Source organism: Saccostrea echinata, unplaced genomic scaffold (genome assembly GCF_033153115.1).
Source record: "Saccostrea echinata isolate AGI-Se365-2 ecotype Australia unplaced genomic scaffold, CSIRO_AGI_Sech_v1 ptg000033l, whole genome shotgun sequence".
In the NCBI taxonomy this organism is placed as follows: domain Eukaryota; kingdom Metazoa; phylum Mollusca; class Bivalvia; order Ostreida; family Ostreidae; genus Saccostrea; species Saccostrea echinata.
Window position 1 is genome coordinate 21,242,000 of NW_026889782.1, and position 19,328 is coordinate 21,261,327.

Here is a 19,328-nt window from a genome sequence, read left to right on the forward strand (position 1 = left end):
CAAGAATACCAGATATTGTCCAACTTGTGCTTATGGTTCTGACTATCGTATTTAAGCGTAAAAAACATGCATGCAAATAAAGCCTTTTGTGAGTTTATTGCGTGGACCCTGATGTCCAAGCAGAAAATATATAAGCGGGGTTAAACCGGATGCCATGGGCTTACGTCAGGCTACGCATGTGCGAGAATGCTAGAGAGTTCGCCTCTAAGACAACCTGCCCTTAGAACAATTCGCCCTCTTCGAATTAGAATATGCCAATCATTGGCAAACCTCGCACTAAAATCTGCACATCGTATTTATGTATTCTTTGGCGTAACCAAAATCCGAATTTCTCTTTTAAACATATATCCTTATACACAAACTAAATTCTATGGTACAAGCATTTTAAATAAGTAGGAAGAACTTAATATATTGATAGCTTAGCAGCTTGAACATGTTGAATTTAAAACTTCATTCAACTACTGAGTTTTAAAACTTTAAGATAGTCTTTACCATGTTTACCGGCATTAGATTTGTGCATCAAGGTTCGCAAAATAATTTGATAGACAGCAATCCAAATATAGCTTGATAAAGGCCTGTAGCAACGTTTATCCATGTGGGGGAAAGGGAGAAACATCAAAAAAAATTCTGCATACTACAGATCTGTGCTACACGTGTACCATCTATCTTTCCAATGTTAGAATATCTTCCGTATAAATCTAGTACAGAATATCTTCCGTATAAATCTAGTACAGATGTTAAGTCCCAGCTGTTATGGGTTTCATGTATCGAAATAGCCCGATTTTTTAAATGATGAAATATATGGAGATAACGAACAGTATTCAAGCTCAAAAGTCCATTATACAATACGAAATAGGAGCAGAGCAAACACGGACCTCCAAACATCAGAGGTGGGATCAGGTGCCATGGAGGAGTGAGCATCCCCTGCCGACCGGTCACACCCGCCATGTGCTCCTTGTCATGATCGGGAAATAACGGAAAATCCGTCGACAATTCAGTGTGTAAATAATGGCCTAACAATTAGTATGAAAAACGTCAGTCAGTATTTGACTCAATGATAAATTGTATTTGCTGACAATGTCATTGTATCGACCATAGAACTTACGAAATGATGACTTTAAACGAGACAGCTGATATTCTTGTTTCATCAACTTATTTGTCAATAATTTACCTTGTTTTAGAAATTGTACATACATAGAGCATGCTCTTGCGTATCGAATCAACTGAGAGATATAAACCCCTTATGCAGGTGTTGAAGGTATATTGCTGCATAAGTAAGGGAAGTTGACGATTGAAAAGTTAAAGTCATCACGTTTATCATAAAATTATAGGCCAATCGGGGATAAAATTTAACAATTTTGCTATGAAAGTGCTATCACCCAAAAAAGGCAGATCTTAACGAAAGGTTAACCTGTGCCACATTTTCAGAGTAATCAATGAATTCGTCTATGGGTGCATTGACGGTCGTTGTAACAAAAATAGATATGGGTTACCCCATATTCAAGATATTCGACTTTTAAACTGCACATGTTATAAAACTGGTGTATAGTTCTTCATGTCCGTAGCAAATACGTAACCAGTTTATAAGCGTCACTAGGAAACAGTGCACACATCTGTACTTGCAAGACCAAATAGCCACGTTGTTTTGCCGAGAAGTTACGATTGCAGGTGTTGTATATTAACCATTCCGTTATTTGAAAAGAAACAGAGAAACAAATACACAAAATTAATCTTTTTTGTGTATTTAAAATGATCGATTTATCGATAACCTTGCATCGCTTTAGATAACTCGAGACCCTTTAGTGCTCGAGTACAGGGTCGGATCCAGCAGTTTTTGAAAAAAAAGGGGGGGAGTTCTAGGTCATGCCGCAGGCACTTAAATTCAAGCCTGTAGCAACGGTTTTCAAAAAGGGGGGCAACCTCCAAAAAGAGTTGACAAGCAGAAAAATAAATGAATAAATAAATAAAATAAAAATAACAACATGTGCACCACACTGTAAAATCCTATTTCGGGGAAGGGGGGGGGGCTTCGTCTAACTTTTTGGTACATTTTGATTTTTTTAAAATGTGTGATTCTCCATATTTTTAACCTTCAAACCAATTAACATAGTATGCGGGGGAGCTCCCAATGCAAATCAAAATTTAGATATTAAAATTATAACAAAAGATTATTTTTTGTAGAAAAAGTGAGCCCCCCTCCCCCATATACTACGAGGACATTTTGAACCTTTCTCTTCATTGATTAAAACATCCCCATAATATAAGGAGAGAAATATTCTCTTATGCATACTCCCTTTCATGACTTTTTATGCATACTTCTTAAAGCTAGTTACTTCAGAAGATGGTCCAAAAATGGCATAGCCGTACGTTCGCCGGAATCTTCCGAAGATTTTCATGTTACGTGTGGGTGGTCGAGGCACGGTTGTGGAGGTACACGGAGGAGAGCAATAAGCAAAACTCTTATCTAGACAGCAGAAAGGGCAGAGATTGAAATACTTATTTTATTGAAAATACTAAACGTAAAAATATCCATATTACAGAAAAAAAACATTCTCTTTCACTTTTCCTCTTTCTGCAAAAATAAAGGGGGTTCCAACGTCCGGAAACACCTCCCTCCCTGAATTCGCCAAAGGAGTTAAAATTCAACCATTACGTTACATGCACACCTCTTTTAATTCTGTTGTTAATTTTATAGGCCACATTACAGACTACAATTATGATAGATACCTAGATCAACATTTCATATTCATATCATTTCAAGTTCATGACTTTTTTTAATCATTACAGCCTAATTAAGCAGACTTTAATAACGATGAAAATTACAAGATACATGTAAAAAAAAATAATTTAATTACACTTTTGTATGATTACTAAATCTAGAGATTTTCTTTAATTTCGTTTAGAAACACATGCATATGGTCCACGTATTGCAGTCCTTTATTAAAGGAGAGCAATTTGTAATACTTCTTAAGTGTCAGTGTGATAGGGAGAAGTGGAATGTAGTAATGTAGTGTAATGTGTAATGTAGGATCATCTTTGACATGTTTGCTTAAAATCGTTATTTAAACAATGTCATCTCATTTCTGAATCGGACATAAATAATCCCAAAAAAAAAAAAAAACCAATAGACATTATCAAAAATATTCTGTGAGTACAATGTCTGAAGAAATAAGAAGTTTTTGAAATAAATAAATAATTTTCAGACTGATATTTAATATTTTTACTTAAAGTGAATCCAGGAATCTACAACGGGAATGAATAGGAGAGTGGGATCTTACAAATTATTTAATATAACAAAGTTTTTACAGAACCCAACTCATTTAAATGCTCCTAACATATGTATCATAAGAAAATCTACATAAAAAAATAGACTATGACAGATATTATTGTTTTGAGGGGAAACACAGTACATGCGGGGATGTTTTTCTATCGCATAAGATAAAAATAAAAATGGATGCTGGACACAGGTGGTTGAACTTCTCACCGGTGAAATGCGGTTAGGGTATTTGTTTACATGAGTGTGTTGTAACTTGATTATCGCAAGATCCTTTTTGGTCATGGCAAATAGGAATTTTAAAGTGCATATAAAAAGTAAAAAGGATTAAAAGGTACAGTAATGCAAGTAAAAATTCAAATCATAAATTGATGGTTGTAGTTGAAAATTTTGATTAAATAACAAATATGGATAGGGCAGATCTAACAAGTACGGATTGTATAAATGCAGGAGAGAGGGACCTTGTCTTTGAATGGTCAAGACGAGTTGTGTCTTCTCTTTTGCATTTATACAGGTAAGAAACTTTTGTACACTTGCGCATACTTTTAACAGAAAAGGTTAAAGTTTCAGATGGCTCATTTTATTTACAGGATAATATATTTTATAATGTTTCTTATAATATTTATTATACCGTATGAAGTTGTTAATTATAATGATGGATTGTTCAAAATTAATAAAGGAATGATCAAGACGAGTTGTGTCTTCTCTGTTGTATTTATACAGGTTGGGTAAAAACGGCCTTTCCCCGTAGCCTGAGTGCAAACCAGTAGTCAGAGGGGGAAGAAGAAGTTTGCCAGATAAAAAGCTCTTCAAAATAAATTAACACTGGTTTACAGAGGATTGTACCAGTTGTTCAGCTTGGTGTGACCTCTCACTTTCATAATCAAAGATTTATATGAACAAAACGCATGATCGGCCCAATGTCATTCGGGACTCTGCCTTCCTCAAACTTCAGTGGTTGAGGTATTAAAGGTTATTTTAGGCTGGAGTCCAGAATGAGGTTGACCCTGTCATGATATATGTATCTAACATCTTACAGAGACCTGGGACAGTTTTTTAAAAATATTTTCATCATGTTGATGAACTCTTTTGCTGATACAGGGTGTTTCATTATATATGTTACATTTTTAAATCTAAATATTTTATTATCTATCATATTTCTATTACAAACTACATATCATTTTTTAAAATCAAATTCTGCATTTGAATTCCACGTGAAAAAGTCAAGGAAATCATGATAATACAATGATTAATTGTGACATAAACGCCGATGTCATAATTTAAATATTTTTCGAAATGGAATTAGTTTTTCAACATATTACTGAATTGTAAAGCCGTTTTTTTTAAAATACATATCGCCAATATTTATTCAGAAGTTGGTGAAGGTAATATTCCAAAAGAATGGATCCGAAGCATTTTAGGATGCTTATCAGAAGGCTAGTAACAAGGTTAAAGGACAGGGACGGGCAGTATGCGATAAATAACTCGGTACTCCAGAAAGCCTTCGAACTTCAAGAACCGATCGTGAAGATTTAATTGGTGAAGTGGAGACTCTTAGATAGTTTAGCATACTCCTGAGAAAAGTGTCAGACGGATGTTTTCAGAAATTGATGCTGGCAATAATAGCAGTTTCATCGTATATAGAACTTCAAAATATGATATGAAGCTATCAGCCTACAAATCTTAATTAATGCAATAACCCAAGAAAAGAGTATGATATCTGCAATCGCCAATCTCAATCTTTAGACTTTTTTCTGTGGGGGTCTACAATCCTAGACCATAGATACTGAATGAGATCAAAAGAAACAAACCTTCAAATGAGTAAAAAATGTGTAAATCATATATGTACCAATTTTGATGCACCAGATGCGCATTTTGACAAATCATGTCTCTTCAGTGATACTCAAGCCGACACGTTGAATATCCAAAATATTTAATAAAGAAGACTTGGAAGAGCTGAAAAAAGGTGCCAAAGACTGGAGCCAAAAATCGAAGCAAAAATGTGTGACAAGGTTATAGAAATTTCGAAAAGCAACTTTTGTATGTGTTATAGTGGAGATAAGAACATTAATGTGGGCTTTTGACGTTTTTAAAGTCAACGTAACAAAAATGACATCATTTAGAAATTTCATTAATTTTCATTAATGTTTGAGATTTCATCCAGTGTTTAATATTTTAGTTGGTACTCTAATTGTATATAATGAATCTTATTTGTACATGCATCAAGTTGATGAAAACACTTGTCTGTATCTTTTTATTGTGTTTGTCATATTAAAGATTCAAAATCATTTAATGTAATATACATATATTATGAAACACCCTGTATAAAGGTTATGTTTTCAGTCTGCAAAAAGTGGGGTTCACACGCCCTGGATCCTCCCCTTTCTCTTTCTTGATCCATTCTTGTGACGGTTGTACCAAATACTGTCAAACCTCAGTGCCTCAAACTCGATGGGCTCGTGCAAAACAAAAAAAATATATTCTTGATGTCCAAATACTGAGGGTAAAATGCTTAAAGTGCTTAAGACTTCCAAAAAAAATTGGACATAATGAGGTAATGATAGATCATCTGCACAATTATGATGGTGGTTATGAAAAAGTTTTGATCACCATTATTAATTCTTTTTAATTCAATGATGTATATACTTTAAGTGCTAAATGAAAGTGACCACGAAAACGTGTACGTATGTGAATTTAAAAGTTTTCAGTCAATAGCACATTGAATCAGAAGTTGGAATTTGTTTTCTTGTTTTGATTTCAATCTATAAAAAAATACCAACCCTTTATATATAGGGAAAGACAATATATTTAAAAACCATGCATGATTCAATGGTACATTTGTAATAACACAGATAATATTTTTGTATGCTTAAAATCATCATGTAATATTTTTTGTATCTATAAGATGTTTAGGAGGAAATCAATTTTATATTTAAAAAAAAATAATCAATTTCAGCCAAAACATATTGAGTGGTGGGATTTGACAGAAATGACATTTTCCAAGTAAAAGTTACCTTTCTTATTAGAGGTCAATTGAACCTTAAATTTATTTCAAAAATGGTAACTCACATACTGCTTATTAAACTGTTTTTATCCATATTGATTATGTAGGAAAACATTATGAAGGTCAAAATTGTTTCCTTCATTGTTAGTAAAAGTAGTTATTACATATGTACCATAATAACAAGGCTACATTAAAAAAAAATTGTTTTTTATTCGGCAGAAATTACCTGGCCATTACTGTTTACGAATAAACATTATTTATTTGAAGATTCACCAAATAAAAACAAGGTCTGCATCCTACTTATCTCGGGCAGCATCAAATGAAATATGTCGGCAGATTCAGATCTGGGTTCAATTCATTCAAATGTTTTAAAAATATAAGCTTTATCATGGGGATTCATAAAAAAATTGATCATATTAATGAAATCATTCAGATTAAGCCTACAATATAAAAATGTCTGATTAAAGTTTCCTATCAACCCACCTAAAATGCACCCGACGTGCATTGTAAAAAAAATTTCAGTCAATTTTTGATTTTTCTTAAAAATTTATTTATTCATTTTAGTTTGTTTCAAGTTTTCAGGTTTTTTAATGTTTCATTTCTATTTTTCGTCTTGTTTTATCATTTAGGTGCTTAAAATAGGAGCTTATTTATATTAAGTAACCCTGTGAAGATCCTTATTATTTGTTATCCAATTAAAAACCTGGAAACTTGAATCTTTTTGCATGTTTTTTTTTCTTTAAAAAAAAAAATCTTACCCACCTACCCACTCTAAAAATTATAGGTCGGCAACTGCAAGCAAAATTGTTTTTTATGCTTGGCCTTAATATGTTTATGTAATAATCCCTTTTAAAAAACTTACTTGTACAGAATTTGAGGTAATCTTTGAGCTCTGTTTCCGTGTAGCTGTCTATTATATTTCGTTCTCTGTATGGCAGCTGATTATAAGCAATGTCTTTAAACGCAAACACGGTCATAGTAGTCGGAGATTCATAGAAACTCGTAAGTTGTGCCCGAGTAACTAGCTGTGCAAACTGAAAGTTAAAATAATTGTTGACATTGAACTTATTTTATTGACAAAAGAAAAAAATAGGACCATACACAAGATCTGTATGGTAAATACAATTTTCCTTTATAACTACTGCACCTTTATAATTGTTTTGCAAGGTTTCAGTTTACACATTTAACTGTGACGCCATTAAAAATGCCCTACCCACCAGGGGTCATGCTTTGAACAAACGTTAATCTACACTACCTGAGGATACTTCTTTATCGATATGACTAATAATGGTTTAGCTGATCTTGAGAAGAAGATTTTTAAAGATATTTCCTATATATTCCTATGATAAACTTTGACCCACTGTTGTGGCCCTGCCCTACCCCCAGGGGTCATGATTCGAACAAAATTAAATCTACACTAAGTGTGGGTTCTTTTGTAATAATATGACTTATCATGGCTTTGCTGTTCTTGAGAAGATTTTTAAAGACATATCCTGTATAGTCTCATGTAAAACTTCGACCACCACATGTGGCACCGCCCTATCCCCGGGGATTACGATATGAAAAAAACTTGAATCTAGAGTATGTAATAAAGCTTTCACATAAGTTTTATCTTTTCTTGGCTAGGGCTTCTTAAGAAAAAGATTCTTAAATGATGCCACCAAATTTTCACGAATTCTTAATTATCTCCCCTTGAAAAAACATAAATCCTCTTCACCCAAAGATGCTTTGTGGCATGTTTGAATGAAATTGGCTCATATGTTCTTAAAAAGAAGTGGAAAGTGTGAAAAGTTTACAGACGACAGAGGACAAACGACGGAAGACAAACAGCAGACGGACGCCGGACACTCTTTGATCAGAAAAGCTCACTTGGGCCTTCGGCAAAAAAAAAGTAAAAACAAAAAATACATAGCTATATTAAGCATAGAAAAAAGAAAAACAACATCACTTAAATATCAATATGATGGAGGAATAAGAAAATAAACTGGAGAGACTATATGAAAAGAAAAAAAAGTAACGGAAATAAGATCAGGAGCTTGATTGGTCAACGAATGAACAAACAAATATTTCATGCGTATTTTCTGAGAATGATAAAATAGAATGTGAAAAATTCCTCAAGCTACAAGAATGTTCAGCGGCAGTACTTGTAATGAAAAATAATAATAATAAAAAAAAAATCACCCATAATCGAAGATTGTTCTTTGTTACGAATACTACATTTTTTTGATAGATTTTAAATCTTTGGTCCATAACAATAATTTTTTTCTACTTAAATTCTCTTTTATCCTCTGATTGTTTAAATTTGTCTTCTAAAAGCTAATTCCACGAACTATTTAAAATTGCCTCATTTCAAATATTAGTGTGATTTTTATTATAGGCGATAGAAATGACCATGCTATTATAATGTTGTAATATATGAACACTGGACATGAAATTGAATAGTTGGGAATAGACAATTATCTTTCCAACATCATAATTATTTTACGATTATATAAAAAGTATACGTGTACCAGTCAATTCTGACTGGATAGAAATGCAAAAAGATGTTTTGTATGGAAAATGAATTCCACTGTGGTATATTTATGGATTTATAAAATAGTTAAAATCTGAGCCTTTCAAAGATCTAGATCTAATTACATTACATTGTATTAGAGGAGAAAAACTAGAACACGTAATTTGAAACGACTCATTTTCAATATATTTGTAACACTCAATTGAACGCTTCGGCGTTTTCAACAGCGGACACATGGAACATTTTCGATCATTTAAAAGAAAAACAAGGGGTTTTGTAGAATACGGAACTCATAAAAAATTTATTAGTCTTAAATACGATTTTTTGTAGAGTAAAAGTGTATTAATTTCACAGAAAATCACTTAGAACAAAGAGGCTCAAAATCTGCTTAAAAATAAAAATATCAGCTATTGACTCAATTGAATTTAAAAGAATTCCCCGCATTTTCCACCTAATAATAAACTGAGCATATGAAAGGTCTTACCAGATTTGTTGTTTAAAATATATCTTAACTGCATGAAATTAATAGGACTTTCTGCTTATACTCAGTGGCCATTTTGAATGTTTTTTAAACGAAGAGAGTACATGTAATATTTAGATAAAATTCTTACATCTATATTTCTAAACAACTTTAAAACGCATGCTTGAGATTCGGCAGCAATTCAACCTCGCGGATAGTGTATTTATCGTCGCGAACCAGTCACTCCCTATGCCATGTTTTATTCAAATAAAATATTAAGTGTGTGCAGTGATTCGTGGCCAATTGTAGAGATAAATGAATGATGTTTCCTTTTTTTCTCAGGAACATACCATTATAGATAGCTCTATAAATACATTTATGATTTTATAAGTACAAATATAGCAGTGTTACATACATAAACCAAAGCTTCGAAGTACGAGTGTCAAGATAGTAATTGAAATACATGTACAGGCAATGGTTAAATGAACATGAACAAAGGTTTTCTAATAAGGCCTTATTACAGAAGCACAAGTGAAGAGGAAAAGATAATCTGTTTTGTTCCTGTAGTAGGGAATATTTCTGTGGTAAGCAATGGCAGAAGTAAGGTGGGATGAAGAGGTGTAATATAAAACACAAACACAGACAAACTAACTTCTATTTCGTTGCAGAAAAAATAACTGTAAATAACTTGTAGACATGCGTTCCAGAACATATTTATTTCTGAGGTTGTTTCGTACATAATATTCATTTTTACTACATAAGTAAAGAAAGTGGACGATGGAAAAGCTAAAGGCATCTCGTTTGTCATACAATTTAGTTGGTAATTGGCCTTTATCGTGTATAGTCAGTAAAACATCTTAATATGAAACAGATGCGGCACACTCTGTGGTGTCATATAATTAATTTCGAGTTCACTGGGATATATTGAGTCGACATATGAATGAAATTAAAATAACTATTGTTTATTGATAAAACGTCGATATATCTGAATGTCGAATTTAAACCCACTGTTGAGTCACGTTTTGTCCGCCGTCACATTATGTCCGCCGTCACGAAATGTCCGCCTCTTTTTCAGAAAAATCGTCACGTTATGTCCGCCGTCACGAAATGTCCGCCTTTTTTCCAAAAAAATCGTCACACTATGTCCGCCGCCACGAAATGTCCGCCTTTTGTCCGAAAAAATCGTCACACTATGTCCGCCGTCATGAAATGTCCGCCTTTCTTCCGAAAAAATTGTCATATTATGTTCGCCGCCACGAAATGTCCGCGCCTTTTCTCGGTAAATTCGTCACTGGTCACATTATGTCCGCCGTTAAGAAATGTCCGTCAATATTTTGGATTGGAAATATCGTCTCGTAATGTCCGCCTTCACGAAAAGTATGCCTTTTATTTCAGTCAATCGTCTCGTTTTACTGTCGTCACAATTCTTTGGCCTAAATAAAATGAAAACAAAAAAAATGTTTCTGTCCCGATTTGTCGGCTAATATTTAATGTCAATTTTTTTTTATACCCAGAAAGCATTATAACCATACGGAGGCAGAAGTATACAACCATACCCCTTTACAGAGGTCGACCTTTACCAACTTAAACCCACTTTAAATCAAACCAATACAGAATTGTCCCTTTCTATGTTTTAAAATAATCACGTGAATACATCATCCAATGGGGAACGTGTTGCTCGGTTGCACCTGGCCGCAGGTAGGTATCAGTTTTTACTTTGACCCCTGCTGCGCCACGTGACAGGTTGAAAAGAAAAATGAAGGCTATCGGGTAAGTATTAAATAAACAATACCTGCATGCTTGTTGTAAAATAATTAAAACAATATGATTATTAATTTATATTGATATTTTATTGCCATCCTCTAATATCTTAGTAAATAAAGTCGGTCGTGATTTATTTTCAAGCAGATTGTTCTCAAATAAGGCAATGTTTTCTATTTATTTCTCTCTCATACCATATATTCATGTTTATATCAACTAAATATTTTTTCTTCAATTTAAAAACAATTTTTCAATTTAAACCAATGTGTTTTTTCTTAATGTAAATGATAACACAATGCAGTATATGTACATTTATCCCTTAATCAATGCATCTTTGTAACAGAAATATTTATCTAACTTTACAATCAATACGTTAGTTAACGCTTACTTTTTCTCATAAACTTTATGTTTCACTTGTCAGTTTATTCAATGAATGTCTTTTCTTGTTTTTAGCATTTTAAGGGGGGGGGGGTTGACGTTTATTTATATTTTCCTCCTGATGATCCGAATTCGTAACTATTTGCTCCAAGATTGAAAGAAAAAGCAGGCCTGACATGTTAAATTGGTTACAAATTGAAAGTTTTATATTAAAGGTTTGATAATAAAAGAAATACATGGAAAGATTAAGTTGAACGCAATTAAAGACGCCTGAAAACTTTGTTTCACTGAATTTGAACATACAGTTTTTTCCCATGTTATGAAACAAAAGGTGTGAATCTCAGGTGTCTGTTGAAAATGGCTTCATTGTTTTAGAATCACAGGTGTCATTAAATGTATTGTACACATCCTGTGTTTACCTGAAAGGAGGTTTCCCGGTTTCGTTTGATGTAAGTATGACATGCCCCTCAATCAGAGCGATGTCTTCCACCTACTCCAGCTTGCTATTAACAATGACTAGTTTGATTGATTTTTTGAAATATATTTTAATTATATTATTAATATATGTATAATTTCTTCTTATTTATGTCTACGCTTAAGGATAAATAACACAAACTATTTTCACAAATCAGCAATATTTATTCAAATAGGTAACCTGTAAAATGTTTGCCATGTAAAGTGGGAGAATTCTGTACGATTTTGTCACAATGTTAAAATTATGTTCAAAGTTTTGAATAGAACTACGTAGAAAACGATACAAAGTCGCATATCTAAGTACCAAAGAAAACTAACGATTTCTTTATATTTTAGGGATTTATTATTTACATCATCCCAAATCAAATTCAGTCAAAAAATCTATATCAATCCATGCATCGAATTTTTGTTTGTGTTTTGTATCCTTAAAAAAATATTCTTAAAAAAAATGAATGAAATGATCAACAGGTGATTGTTGTAATTGTTATAATAACATCTGGGGGTTTTTTTTTGTTATAATTATCCAAGGTGTGCAAAGCGGGAACACACTCATTTATGTCTATAAATACCCTCTACATACAAAATCTATATCGCTCAGAGTTCAGTTTCAAGATCCTCGCCCCTGTCCTTAAAAAACCGACAACGACATAAATGTTACTCTTCAATTTCTCTTGAAATGCCCATAAACATTATGAGAGCAGTCAATTTTACTTAGCCTTAAGAAAAAAGAAATTCTAGGGTAGCCCATAGGCTGTAGTGACCTGCCAAACGTAAGTCGTTTAACATACATATAGGTAGATTAGTGACTATTCCTTCGGCATTGCAAGTCAATAATTTTCGGTTTAGACATTAAAATCTAAAGCCCCTCTAGATCCGCGCAAGCCTTGGACATGTAAGCGGGTAATGATTCATATCACATCGTCAATTAAAACACACACACATAAAAAACTGTAATATATATATACGTAAACCAAAACAAAATTTCATAATTTTTTTTATCGCTATTTTACACCAATATTCAGGTATACTGTAAACCGTATTCACATATTTCAGTGATTAAAAAATTACAAAACAAGACACAGTGGGAAAGGGCCGGGCTTTTTTCTTTTCTCACGAGAACATTGATCTCTTAATAAATCCCTAATATGAAGTCAAAAGCGGTGGTATCGTCTTCAGTTTAGTCAAAGGAATTTCGGGTTAAAAGGGTAAGCGTGATTTTAGGCTAATCAAAAACATTCTTCACACCGAAGAAAGAACTAATGATCATTTGTTGAACGAAAAAAAAAATATATGTTTCAATAATTTTTTCCTTTTCATCGCTTTAACGGCTTAGAAAAAAAAAAGACTCTTAACAGGAGATGCCTCCACGTGGCAAGAGTTGGGCAACAGTTTTACTGGCAGAAATCTCCTAGAATATGCTTCCTAGTACAGGTAAGGTGAAAACAATTTTTAACAAACTTATTCAGAGAATTTATATCCTTAAAGAAAAAAGAACAGCAATTACACCCCAAGAACAACTAGGCGATTGACATTGCTAGAAAACAAATGCAAAGAATAAATGACCACAAATACGTGTACATATTCACGTTCGATATTTTTAAAAAAAATGCACATTACATGGTGTCTATTTAGCCTTTACTAAACAGTTCTAATAAATGTAATTAAAAAAATCAAGTCCGCCGACAACCTGTATTTCCACATGCTCCTAGTGCGACGCGACTTCTAATTAATACAAACGGGGAGTAACTTTAAACTGTGAGTGTGATCGATGCCAACAAATTTCCAATTTTCTTCTGAAAAGAAAACAAAACTACTAGATTAAAAACAAGAAAAAAGAAAGAAACAGGGCGGGACACTTTGAAAGCCTCCACAAAATTAAATTGGCAGAAAGCTTCTGGAATACGCTTTCTAGTACTTGTAAAATTATTATTTTTTATTTGTTCGTTTGATCTCGGGATCAAGCACGTATTAGCAGTTCTTTTTTCTGTCCTAACTCATTGAAGTTTTAATTTCATACTTGTTTTCATCAACACACCCCTCCCTTTTCCCAACAAAATGTTATGAACATTTCAAATTTGTTTAATATTCAGGCACGTATTTTTAATGCATAGTGATTTCTGTAAATATTTCTTTAATCAAAAAAACAAAAAAAAAAAACAAAACAAAACAAAACAAACAAACAAACCCAGTTTCATGTAAACTATGCACGTTTTTTGGAGCACTGTCATTATCGATATCGGGCCTCACTATCTCATTAGCTTTTTATCAAGTCGACAGCGACCAATTATTCTCTCTCCATCCCCACCCCTTCATTCCAGACATCGATAACTTCTTTTAACAAATATTTATTCAATGCAATTCATAAGCTTTGAAAGTCAGCGAAATGATAATTCGCTGCAATGTTTCATAACACAGCATATATTTATATTGCGTGTCGATAAAAAGTCGGGGGGGGGGGGGGGTATCTATTAGATGTTAAACCAATTTAAATTTTTACATTATTTTTTATTTTTGGATCAATTTTTAATTCTCTACGTAGAGGAGTAAACATTACCGCTACAATGCCTCTTCCATTAGCCAGCGCCTTATACGTACAGAAAAATGTACACGTACATGCATAAGATACGTATTCCCTGCTCACTTAAAAGTAAAAGGGTTTTTATTTGGTAAAGTTTTTTCCACACTTTATTATTTTAAATCCTTAGCAATTTTCTAAAAGACACATTTCTGAGTGCTTTTTCCTTCACATCTCCAGACATTGGAATTTTTGAATGTCTTATAGTATTTCGATTTTCGATAACAAACTGAATTAAATTGATTTCAAATTTAATTGTTATTCAACTACATTGTGGGTAAATTAAATAAATATAGGACTCAATTTCTGAGTCATCGATGGCAGATTCGTGTATGTAGCGCTAATGAGAGTTAATCGTCTTATTGATAAGATGTAGGGGTAATGAGCGCCCGAAATTTAAATGGAGAGTAGAGGTAATGCGTAAATTTTTTTTAACAGTGAAGCGGTAATTTTGTACTGACAGCATACTTATCGATGAGTATATTTAAGCATTACTAATTAATAACTAATTTCCCATTAATAAGTGTCCCGATAATTGATTTCAAAGCCCAAATGGTATAACTTTAAAAATTAAATTTTTAATCATACGTAATAGCTATTTTTAATTTGACAACTGCATTTTTAATCATAAGTTGAGAGAGTGAGGTGATAATTATTTAATTTCATAATTTGCCTCGAGTTTGTTATAACTATGAACATTGCAATTTTATTTTATAGCCACCATGAGAGTCGCCTTATTCGGTTCCTCCTACGTGAAGCGAGCTTCAAACTTTACAGACTTTGTTATGCCATTTGAAGTAGGGTGGTTTGGAGTTGGTGGCATGACAGCCTCTCAACCCTGTCCAAATCTCATCTCCAAGATGTTGAGGTACAGACCAGACATCATTGTCGTGTGTTTAGGGGGAAACGACATTTCCAGTGGAGCCGAGCCGTCTACAGTCATTGGCTGTCTGACAAGCCTTTTCCACCAAATTAAAGTCTTGAGTCCCCGGCAACCTGAGATTTTCTTCACAGAGATTGTCTCTAGGGGAAAATTTCGAATTTCTATGCAGCGAGAGGAGTTTGACGAAAGACGGAGGACTGTCAACAATAAGATGAAGAAAATCCTTGGCAGAACCTACATCCGAATAGACGTCAAATTACCCAGACATTACCTTCCCGATGAAACACACTTCAACGAGGCGGGAATGGTCCTCTTCATGCTTTCAATAAGCAAAGCAGTCAAGAGTCGCTCCTATGAGTAGGAAATAAACGGCCCTTTTAAGGGCCATTCAATTATTCGAAAAGATACCTCTGAATACAGACGTAGAAACATCGCAGTTGGCATACCTATCAATTTTACCGAAATTTTCAGAAAAATACACGTAATACCTATAAAAAATACACATTTTTATAGTATTACGTATTATTCATACTTCTCTGAAATTTCGGTACAATTGATAGGTACGCCAACTCCTGCTATAGACTTGTCATAACTTGCGCAAAACCCTGTAATTTGGTAAACAAGAAACATATTGACTCAAGCGTCAAAAATCGGCCGCAGACCAGTTGTTCGTTTTATGAGGCAACAAACTGAAATTGCTTGATCTGTCATTAATAAAATTTATCATATATATCCCGGTGACATAAAACTGCATGCGACATTGCAGGCGCGGATTTTATTTCAATAACCGATTTTTCTTCATGCATAATTATAAAAAGCCTCTCACGGAACATTTACTTTAGTAAAACACAACAAATATATTTGGGATCTCTCTCTCTCTCCAAAGGAGGATGTTGAAACCCCCACAACCCCATCGGATCCGCTACTGCATTTCTTCTCCTTGGCGGGAAAATGCTTGGCACATTGTAAAACGCGCTTTATCCTTGTCTGCTGAAGTAAAAATGTCGTTATATTCTGTCTTTTGAGAAATTAAAATTTTATCATATTTAAAAAAAAAAAAACATAGGAAATTTATATTTACACGTCATTTTAAAAAAAGATACAATAAATCCAACATTTGTAAATATTTCAAGCAACAAACCATTTGATTCTCAAATATATAATTTAGCGAAATTTAATAACAAATATATCCATTTTTTCGTCCGAAAATAATATAGTTCAATGAAATCATTTATTTTTTTTTTTTTAATGCGTAATCATTTAGTGAAATCTTTTGTAGCCAAGTCAGATAAAATAAACCGTTGTAATTTTTTTTTCTTAGACAGACAAAAAATTTAACTTTCATACACCGGTATAGTATCTATATATATTGTATTTTGAAAAAAAAACCGACTTGAGCTCAATACAACTCCTATATATTTACATCCACTGAGTATTATTTCCTTCGTTTCTAAAAAAAAACAATGCCGTTCAGCGTCAGTAAAGTATATAGATATAAATATAAACAATAAACGTTCTTATATATTTCTACAACAGCTGCAATATTAATTCATAAACTAGTACTAACAAACTAAGAAAGCATTTTATTGTTTAAAAATATTCAAAGCTTGTACATGCACCTGTGCAAACATAGAAATAATATATCCAATTTTCAGTATCAACACGAGATTGTGTATACAGTATAAGAAAAGTTGTTTTTTATTCGTTTATAAAATTGGCGGATATTTCTGAAGGCAGACATTATTACAAGTGTGGTTAAAGAAATATATATTTTATTGCGCGAAAAGACATATCATGAAAAAGGCTGGATATTAGGGGGACACACTGAAATGATAATAATAAAATATAACGTTATTTTCAATCTTGTAAGGGCAGACATAGTGTGACGATTTTTTCGGACGATATTTCCAATCCAAAATATTGACGGACATTTCTTAACGGCGGACATAATGTGACCAGTGACGAATTTACCGAGAAAAGGCGCGGACATTTCGTGGCGGCGAACATAATATGACAATTTTTTCGGAAGAAAGGCGGACATTTCATGACGGCGGACATAGTGTGACGATTTTTTCGGACAAAAGGCGGACATTTCGTGGCGGCGGACATAGTGTGACGATTTTTTTGGAAAAAAGGCGGACATTTCGTGACGGCGGACATAATGTGACGGCGGACAAAACGTGACTCAACACCCACAGCTAGTGTTTTCCTCTTCTCGTGTAGAAGTTTTCGAATAAATTATGCTTCTTAGGAATATAAAAAAAAAAACAGATCATCGTATAAAGGAGCACAATTTGTGCCCATCAAATTCAAACAGTTTGTTTAAAAACTTGGTCTCCGAAGACTTCATAAATGTTGTCGGTGAGAAACTCCAGCATTTTTTTTAATATGAACTTTAGAGAACTTGTGTGTACAATCAGAGTGGTCTTTAACGAAATAATTTTGCTCATGACCAGTCACAAGATGTTAAAATTTCCGAGTACCGTTTTATTAATAAGAAGCAGCTGTCTATGATATCAAAAAGTCTAGATTTTAATTGTTGTATAAAGTGTAATAAAATCGTAAGCTTTGATGTTATAGGCTTTAATAAACGTACATAATGAGATATGTAAGCTGGATTTATTTTAAAACATGACGTTCCCTTCTTGTTCATGACGTCGCATAAAGCAACGTTCAAATATCGCAACGTTATCGTAAACTGAGCTACTTTTACGTTTATATAAAACATAAATAAGCTTTGTACATGCATATATTGATAAAGCCAAAAAAATAGTCTTATTTTCTCCTACCAGCCTGAAAAAAATGGGTAGGTAAGTAGGTAGGAAAATTATTTCATTTTCTTTTTTTTAAATTATTTTTTCGACGGCATTTTTTGGATATGAGCAAATATAAGATCATATTAAACATGTCACAGGTCAATATCGTCTTTTGAAATTAAAATTCATGTCTTTTAATGCACAACTCAAGTGGTATTTATGAAAGTATATACTTAAAACATAGAATTTCTTAAGATGCTTTTTTTTATTAATACGGAATCCGAAAACAGTGACAGAATAATGAAGTTCCAGATTTTCCCATTTTTTTTCTTCCAAACTAAAAAAAAAAATTAGGGTCAGTCGCACACAAATAGGGTCGGTCGGGTAGCAGGAAACAAGACTTTTTTTTTGCCTAATTTTATGAAATTATATACTCTATCAAAGACTTTTGAGTAATATTATCTTATTCTGACACAGGGCCGAATTTGGCACCAAACACACATTGTCCTTTGGTGATTTTAAAGTTCTTAAAGTTCTTTCGAGTTTTTGAGGATCAATATCTGATTTACACCACTTCTAGAATAGCTTCATAGTTGTGTCTTGAACTTTTTTAACCAACTATTTAATTTACATTAATTTCACTTTCAAGATTTAACAATGCCTGTGTACAAAGTAAAAAAACAAACAACAGTGTTCTAATGCCCAATGTAATCTTCATTTACCCAGTTCTTTTTACAAACTTTAACGATACGCCATATATTAAACAACTTTACCTAACAATACTGAACCTTTTCCCCGGAATGAAAACGTGCAACTTTACCTTTGAAAATCCCGTTGTTCGTTGGAGAATTTGAAGAATATTTTCAGATATAACTTGTCCTTGCACATAATTAACTAGATAAAGTGATATAAACAATCCAAAAATCGCCAATTTAGATTCCATGACTTAACATTTGAATTGTATATCTGAACCAAGGGACGCTACTCATGAGCACTTCCGGACAAGAGTAAAAACCACAAAAACCACAAATAATGAACAAGTTAACCACAGGTGTAATGTACCTGTAACTTAAAAATGGCTTGCAACATTCCTTTGAAACTTGGTTGAATATATTTTCCTTTAAAAAATACTTGTGATTTATCTAACCCTGGGTGTTTTAAAACATTGATTGCTTTATACTTATAACGTTATCTCAGTAAATGCACGTTAAGAGTATTGATAAGGTTCCTGGTTATCGTTAAGAATTTTTC

The 19,328-nt window shown here is 33.0% G+C and overlaps 1 protein-coding gene across 1 annotated transcript in view; it reads right to left on the reverse strand.

The window, feature by feature from the left end:
- The window catches only part of LOC133198259 (uncharacterized), a 32,646-nt gene extending 13,617 nt beyond the window's left edge, over positions 1-19,029 (reverse strand). The window contains exons 1-2 of the mRNA XM_061334380.1: positions 18,898-19,029; positions 7,141-7,312 (exon numbers count right to left, since the gene is read on the reverse strand). Coding sequence (XP_061190364.1) covers positions 7,141-7,312; positions 18,898-19,020 — 295 coding nt within the window. The 5' untranslated portion in view covers positions 19,021-19,029. The remainder of the gene's footprint in view (positions 1-7,140; positions 7,313-18,897) is intronic.
- Positions 19,030-19,328: the final 299 nt, after the last annotated feature.